Source organism: Mesocricetus auratus, unplaced genomic scaffold (assembly GCF_017639785.1).
Source record: "Mesocricetus auratus isolate SY011 unplaced genomic scaffold, BCM_Maur_2.0 Super-Scaffold_100042, whole genome shotgun sequence".
Taxonomy (NCBI): Eukaryota; Metazoa; Chordata; class Mammalia; order Rodentia; family Cricetidae; genus Mesocricetus; species Mesocricetus auratus.
This window is the reverse complement of record NW_024429219.1, coordinates 1,346,206-1,354,032: the sequence shown is the minus strand read 5'-3', so window position 1 is coordinate 1,354,032 and position 7,827 is coordinate 1,346,206. Positions and strand designations below refer to the sequence as shown.

Below are 7,827 nucleotides of genomic sequence, written 5' to 3'. Positions count from 1 at the left end.
TTCACTGCAACTCCATGCCATACTCAGTCTATGCCCCCCCCAGTCACTGCCCCACATTGGATTACAGTTCCTTCCTTAGTCGCCTCCGTTCTTGGGGAGGGGGAAGATTCAGAGCACTGGCTGTAGGGACCCATGAGCCAAAGTATTGACAAAAGGCATTGATTACCTTACTGGCGGCCTTTGCAACATAGCCGCTACCCTTCCTCCCTGAATCAGTCATCTGGTTACCCGCCATCTAGAGCATGGGTTCCAACAGACGGGTATGTTGCTTTCCTCACACTTGGAGTGCATACCCGAAGGTCAGACTAAGGGACTACCGAGCATCCATCTACCTGCAAATGCGCCCATCCCTTCCTAGACACAGTTCCCCACAGCCCCCGCTCACATCAGCATCTGACCCTCTGCTCTGCATACGCTTCTCTCCTCTCCTCCAGCTATACCCACCTCCCTCTGTGGCTCAAGGAAGAAAGCAAGCGATTGTTGGGGGTTTGAATCCCAGCCTGAGCCAGGGGTGGTAGCACATGTCTGTGATCTCAACTCTCAGGAGGGAGAATCTCCTATTTGAGGTCAGCTGAGCTACGGTGCAGCATGAATAATAAAAGACCCAGCGTTAGATATTGGGGTTCAAGCCGAAGAACCTAGAAGCAAAGCAGCCAACTACCAGCCCTTGTCTCTACCAAGCTGAAATGGCAGTCCTGTGTCCATGAAGAGCTCTCGGTTCCTGTCTCCTCCTCTTTATATCCCTCTCTCCGGCCAGCCATATTCTCCTATCTCCACCTTCCTAGTGCTGGGATTAGAGATGTGTGATTCCCAAGTGCTGGGATCAAAGGCATGAGCTCTGTTACTCTTCACTCTTGTGTAGGGCAGGGTGGCCTTGAACTCAAGAGAGATCCATCTGCCTGACTCCTGAGTCCTGGGATTAACATGCCTTTAATCCCAGCACTCGGGAGGCAGAGGCAGGCGATCTCTGTGAGTTCAAGGCCGGGCTGGACCGACAGCCTCAAAAACAATACAGAGAAACCCTGTCTCATAAAACCAAAATAAATAAATATATTTTGCCGGGCGGTGGGAGCGCATGCCTTTAATTCCAGCACTCGGGAGGCAGAGGCAGGCGATCTCTGTGAGTTCAAGGCCAGGCTGGACCGACAGCCTCAAAAACAATACAGAGAAACCCTGTCTCATAAAACCAAAATAAATAAATATATTTTGCCGGGCGGTGGGAGCGCATGCCTTTAATCCCAGCACTCGGGAGGCAGAGGCAGGCGATCTCTGTGAGTTCAAGGCCAGGCTGGACCGACAGCCTCAAAAACAATACAGAGAAACCCTGTCTCATAAAACCAAAATAAATAAATATATTTTGCCGGGCGGTGGGAGCGCATGCCTTTAATCCCAGCACTCGGGAGGCAGAGGCAGGCGATCTCTGTGAGTTCAAGGCCAGGCTGGACCGACAGCCTCAAAAACAATACAGAGAAACCCTGTCTCGTAAAACCAAAAAAAAAAAAAAAAAAATGTGTGCCGCCACTGCCTGATCTCTATAGCTTGTGGCTGACTTTGCCTTCTGAATCTTCAGGCAAGCTTTAATAAATCATGAATAATATATGTATCACCGCAACATAGTAGTTCCCTGACTCAGTTAAACGATCAAACAAACAAAAGTCCCAGCCTGGACCTCTATCTTGCAGTCTGTGCTGGTTGGTAGTCCACAAGTAAAGAGAGCGACTGATGGGTGGGTGCCTTGAAGTCAAATCTAAACCGGGAACTGACGACAGATTGCACAGTGGGTGTCTGGCAGTTTTGACACACAGGGTTAGCTGACGCACGGTTCACGTGCCCTGGCAAGTTTTTTGACCTCCAACTGTGAACTGAAGACAGCAGCTCTGTTCTCGAGAGGTGCTGGTCTAGGAAGTCTATGTCCAGTGTTCCGTGCCCTGCGTTTTAGTCACCCACTGCAGAACCTGCCTGGAGCATCCAAGAGAGCCCACCCCTCCCAGACCCTAAGGCAGGCTCAGCGGTCACTTAGCGCTCCTCTGTCTTCCAGGGCAGACTCCCTCCTTGGCCAACTGTCCTTCCTGGTGGCCTGTGTAGGGAAAACTAGGCATCCCCTGGCAGCAGAAGACTGAGACAGAAGGCTAGATGCAATGAGAACAGGGCTCAGCACAGGACAATCCTGTCCCCACAGTCCCAAATAAGGTCACCTCTTTGCCCCCGGTTCCCAGGCAAATGGCTTTCTGCCACTCAAGGCATAGTCTCTACTTCCCGGCTCCTTGAGGGCTTCTGAGGTCAAAGGGAACAAACAGGCTGTCCCTTCTCTTTCCCAGGCCGTCCTCATTCCAGACTGACTCCTATTCCCTCATCTCATCACGTTTTGTGAACAGTATTGCCTCCGCACAATCGCGATCACGTCCGTGGCTCTCCTCTAGAAAACTTCCTGGCTGTGACCAAACAGACGTCAAGTAAAGATTCACCCGCTTCTAAGTGCTGTTCACACGTGTTAAATATACTCGCGATGTTGTGCGGGCTGTCAGCACCACTTAACGCTCATCTTCCCGAGCCGGAACTGTGCCCATTAAGACACTGCCTGCCCCGTCTTCTCCCACCTCAGCTCTTGACAATAACGGTTCTACTTTATGACCCTGAATCTGACAGCTCTGGGCCCCTCCTGTAATTGGAGTCTCGCAGAATCTGTCCTTTTGGGGGCAGGGTTGTCTCCTTAGCACCATACCCACAAGGTTCACCTGTGCTTGGGTACAGACTGGCGACCTCCCCACTCTGTGGATATTTGCCTGTTCTTTATCTGTTCCTTGGTCTGTGAACACCTGGGTGGCCTTGGCTCCTTGGATAATGTGTGTGGCGAGGCTGTGAACACTGGTGTGAAAATGTTTTGAGCCCGGTTTTAACTTTTTGAGCACAGAGGCACTAAATTTTGTCCTCCCTCCTAACTGTTTATCACGGCGCTGTACTCCTGTCCAAAATGAGCCTCCTTCAGAGAGTATTGCCCTGCATCCCCCCCCCCCCAAGGCCCTTCCTCATCCAAGAAGCTCCTCAGTCAGGTTATGAAGAAGGGAACCGGGTTTGTGACTTTCAGCATAACCATGGCAATTCAGTTTGCAGGAGCCCCCCCCCCCGCATCCTCCCTCCAGCCCATGAACAAAATAGTGTGATTACTCAATGGAAGGGACTTGCCAGCTCCAGACTGTGTGCTCGTTTTTATCTGCTGCCCCCTCCCCCACTCACTGAACTCTCCTGTGGGGAGCTCTGGAAGGTGTAGGAAGGGCAACTTGGAGAAGGACCCCCTCCGCCCCGCCCCTTGCTGCTGTGGTGGCAGCAGTAGGATCCCTAGGCCCCCCTCCCCCATCTCACCGTGTTTCTGCAAGGCAAAGCCCGCCAGCCAGAGGCAGCCTTCACCCCCTCCCCCTTTGCAGCTACTCAAGTCGATGGTGTGAGCCAGGAGCCCAGCGAGTTTCCCACACTTTGGCCCCATTCACAGTGTTAAACGGCCCACAAAGGCCAGGCGTGTGCCTCAGAGGCCGCCCGGGCTGCCATCTGGCCCGCACTCGGGGAGGCAACCAGCCTTTCATCCGGCTGGGATTTAACACCATTCATTTCATATTTCCCACAACTGAAAATTGGATCAAAGCTGCTCCGGTTCATGGGGGTAGCGAGGAGGAGCAGGGAGGGGAGGGTGGCCCTCCCCGCGGCCCACCCACCCACCACCCTCGCCCCCAGTAGGCCACTCTCCTAACCCATCACGGGTGGGCGGGCAGTTGGGGTGGGATGGAGGTTGGACCACATCTCCTGGCACGCGTCTCGTTTGGGTGAGATGCTGGTTCAGTGGAGGGTCCTGGGAGTATAGAACACACGACTAAGTCAACTGTCCCCACCAGGAGCGTGGCGGAGCAAAGTCTGGGCCCGGGTGACCCCCAGCACAGTCTTGCGGCAGGCAGCCGGGTGCAAACGCAGGCCGTGAGGGCACTCACGGGCTCAGACCCTGTTTCCATTGGGTGGGTTCCAGGCTCTCCCTGCTCTGTCTGCATTGCCCCCGCCCCCCACCCCCCCCCCCCCCCGGCCTCTGCTCATCACCGGGTTGCTTCTGAGCCCTGAGTTGGCAGGGCATACAGGACAGGCGCACACAGGTGACCAGGTCATCCTGTGCTCTCCACCCCCAGGGAGCCCAGATCCATAACATGGCTAAATTTGACTACCATATGGCATGGACCTCTTTTGGATTGCAAACAGCTCTCCACTGAGCACCGCCAGAATTCCCCCCTCCTTTGTAGTCTGTGGGGGCCGCTTACCCTCCACACAGTACCAACCACTGCCAGTCCTGGGGACTGTAGAAGCAGAAGCCTGGGCATGCAGCCCTTTCCCCTTCTACATCAAACAAGTGCCTCAGAGAGGAGTCTCTAGCTCAGGGTGAGGGGTGTGGCAAGGTCTAGGGGAATATATGTACCTACAGCTTGCATGGACAGGTCATCTCAAAACCCCACTGTCCCAGATGGTTCCAGCCATGGTAACCACAAACTCCTTGTGCTAGGCCTGGCAGATAGACCACTTACAGCAGTGGGCCACTGAGTGGGCCCTAGTGAAGGCCTTCAATTCCTGGACCCCATCAAACATGGCCGACATCCATCCAGAGATCCTGGCCTCAGCTCTGGCTATGGTCTTCTGGTGCCAGCCTGCTCCTTGGACCTGGCTAGGTCTTAAGGTTGCCCCTGGGAGGAAGCACAGGCCTCACCTCCTCCTTCAGCCCCTGCGGAGAAGTAGTTCCAGTTCCAGTGGATGGGCACTTCCCTAGGGGGTCTAGGGTGGGGCTAGTCAGGTCACCTGGCCAGACAACACCATTATAATAAGTTCATCAAAAGGGGCCCGACTATGCTGACGCAGCATTTGTGTATGGTCTTATTCTCAGCTCTGCCACTTTGCACCCACACGTGAAAAATGCTGTGCAAAGCAAGAACACACACACACAGCGGGGGTTGGGGGCGCGCGGGGGCTGTGAGAGGAGTTAAGGGCAGACAGGGAACCACGAAGGAGTATTGATCACAGACAGCATGAAGGAGGCATGGTCTTCCTGTTTCAGAGTTGCATCATGGTACTCTCAGGTTCACACAAGGTAGAGAGAAGACCCCCCCCCCAAGGGCACCCGCTGGCCCAAGAACAGTCCAGGCACCCTGTGAGTGCAGGGGTTCCTGCAGAATTCTTGGGTATGGGGCTTCATACTAGGTATTACCCAAGGCAAATTCGGGGAGTCTGATCCTAAGCACCTGAGTCCCCCTCTCATCCTCTACCTGTAGACAGTGTGACAACAGCACCTGTTTGGGAGAGTGTGGCCCACTTCAATACACTCTGCCTGTGGGCAGCAGGTCCCAAATGGGGAGGGTGCCCAGGGAGGGTGCCCACCCCCTGGAAGCCTCTGTCTGTTAATTGTGAGACTCCGTTTTCTGCGCCTGTGGCCTCTGCCAGCCAGCAGTGGGGAGCCGCTGGGGAGTGGGAGGGAAGACGGGAGAGAAGGAGGGGGGGAGGACGCTCCTTCCTGCCCTCCCCACCTCCCCGCGGCCTGGGAAAAGGCAGCATATTGAGGCGCGGGGCTCTCAGCATCAGGCCCCGGGATGCTAATGAGGGCGAGCGCGTTCCCACAGCCCGGACATTGTGCCGCGCGGCCCACCTGCTCCTCGGGGAGCGACCATTGTGCCCGCGCCAATTCACAGGCAATTTAGCGTGCGCTAATGGGCCGGCGCCTTTGTGCGGCCGGCGCCGCCATTGGCCGCCGAGTGTGGGAACGGCCGCGGCGCCCGGGCCCCAGGCGCCGGGTCGCCGCCCGCGCCTATATAGGGCTGGCGCGCGGGGGTCGGGGCCGCGCCAGCCCGGGACGCCTGGCTTTGCCCGTTCCGCTCCGCTCCGCTCGCCAGTCGCCTCCTGAACGCCAGGCATGGCCCCAAGTACCGTGGCGGTGGAGATGCTCAGTCCCAAGGAGAAAAACAGAGTAAGTGCCACTCGCCCGGCGCGCGGTGTCCGGCTCCCCCGGGGCCTCTGGCCGCCGCCGCCGCCCACCTGACGCCCCTCTTCCCGCAGCTGCGGAAGCCGGTGGTGGAGAAGATGCGTCGGGACCGCATCAACAGCAGTATAGAACAGCTGAAGCTGCTGCTGGAGCAGGAGTTCGCGCGGCACCAGCCCAACTCCAAGCTGGAGAAGGCCGACATCCTGGAGATGGCTGTCAGCTACCTGAAGCACAGCAAAGGTGAGCCACGCGCCCATGCCCGCCTCCCGCTCCCCGCCGGTGTCGCTTCCACCGCGCGCGCGCCCCACTCATGCCGCCCCCGTCTTCCCGCAGCCTTCGCCGCGGCTGCCGGTCCCAAGAGCCTGCACCAGGACTACAGCGAGGGCTACTCGTGGTGCCTGCAAGAGGCCGTGCAGTTCCTGACCCTGCACGCCGCCAGCGACACGCAGATGAAGCTGCTGTACCACTTCCAGCGGCCACCAGCTCCCACCGCACCTACCAAGGAGCCCCCGGCGCCCGGCGCTGCGCCCCATCCTGTGCGCTCCCCGGCCAAGGCCGCTGCCGCCGTCGCCACCTCCCGCCAACCCGCCTGCGGCCTCTGGCGGCCGTGGTGACCCCGCGGCCGGCCGACAGTTGCTCGGAGCAGACCAGAGGACAGACAAGCCGGTTCCTCTCGTGTTCCTCTCCGTGTAGGGAAGACCTTCCCCAGCCGCTGTTCACGAAGCCCCAGGTTGGCCCCAACCTTCTTCCGAAGGCTCCCTCCCCCAGGCTGGCTGGCCAGCAGGAGGGTCATTCTTAGAGAATGTTTGTGCAGAGTTGTCATTTGGGGGATAATCAGGGTCCACCCTCTGCCGCGCGTCCGACCCCATGGGGTTGTTTTGTGTTTGCATTTCAGCAAGTGACTTCTGGGAAGTTCCCGGTCACGGTCACCGGGGGTTCTATGATATTTGTAGAGTCGGGGTGGGGGGGTTGGTTTGCCGGTGCCCCAGCCTGTAGAGGACTTTCTTCAGGGCCCGTTGCTGCTGGGTGGGCAAGCACCCTGCAGGCGGGCTGTGTGCCCTGGGCACACTTGCCTTTTGTGAAGGCGGAACCGCAGGCGTTTCCTCATAGGAAAGCACTTAGCCTGCGTGGGCATAGGGCCCATGGGACCTCACCTAAAGGTCCACGTGGCCTTGGCTGTCCGATGCACGCTCATAGTGGGCTGTCTGGGAGGGTGGTGGGGTCTCCACGATGATCCTTAAAGGATTCCTCTGTCTGGGTGGGTGCATGTGGGCACGGGCGGTTTTGTACTTAGGATTTGAACTCTTGGTCATGTGGGAGACCACAGGCTTCTCTGAAGGCTTCTAATAAAACATCAAGCCCTCCATGTCTGTCCCTCTTGTCTGTCTGTCCTTGGCAGCCATAGGGGTGGCCTGCCCCATGACTGGGGGTGGGGCAGTGGGACTACCGTGCTCACAAGCAGGTTGCTGGAGGTCCTCTAACAGAGAAGAGGCAGGAGGTGAAGGGCATGCAGTGCTGTTGGTGCTCTGTCTGTGCAAAGGACCTGGGTGGCTCCCAGGGGAGGGTGGGAGAAAGGCATCGTGATAACCGTAGGTCCTTTGCTCTGCCCACTGAGATGGGAGCTGGGAGTCTCAGTGCATCGTTTGCTTCAACAAAAACAGGCTTGGCTGTATCAAGCCTGAGAAAGTACCTGGCCCAGGTCCTGCTTCCTTTACTGCACCTGTTTGTCTAATTCTATGTCCCCACTCTCCCTCCCTCCCTTCTTCCCTTCCTCCCTCCCTCCCTACGGTCAGGGCTAACTCATTCCACATCCCATTTGGCCCACGAAC

The 7,827-nt window shown here is 57.5% G+C and overlaps 1 protein-coding gene across 1 annotated transcript; it reads left to right on the top strand.

The window, feature by feature from the left end:
• The first annotated feature begins 5,816 nt into the window (after window positions 1-5,816).
• Hes5 (hes family bHLH transcription factor 5) lies at window positions 5,817-7,364 on the top strand. The gene is made up of 3 exons (XM_005079248.4): window positions 5,817-5,983; window positions 6,073-6,238; window positions 6,332-7,364. Exons 1-3 carry the CDS (start codon window positions 5,930-5,932, stop codon window positions 6,610-6,612), a joined length of 501 nt encoding a protein of 166 aa, XP_005079305.1. The 5' UTR covers window positions 5,817-5,929; the 3' UTR covers window positions 6,613-7,364.
• Window positions 7,365-7,827: the final 463 nt, after the last annotated feature.

Excerpts from the sequence above, each read along its gene's own strand:
- Hes5 (XM_005079248.4), top strand. The coding sequence starts at position 5,930 with ATGGCCCCAAGTACCGTGGCGGTGGAGATGCTCAGTCCCAAGGAGAAA. Across the intron at positions 5,984-6,072 it reads GTCCCAAGGAGAAAAACAGA|CTGCGGAAGCCGGTGGTGGA; the intron begins GTAAGTGCCACT and ends CTCTTCCCGCAG. Across the intron at positions 6,239-6,331 it reads CTACCTGAAGCACAGCAAAG|CCTTCGCCGCGGCTGCCGGT; the intron begins GTGAGCCACGCG and ends GTCTTCCCGCAG.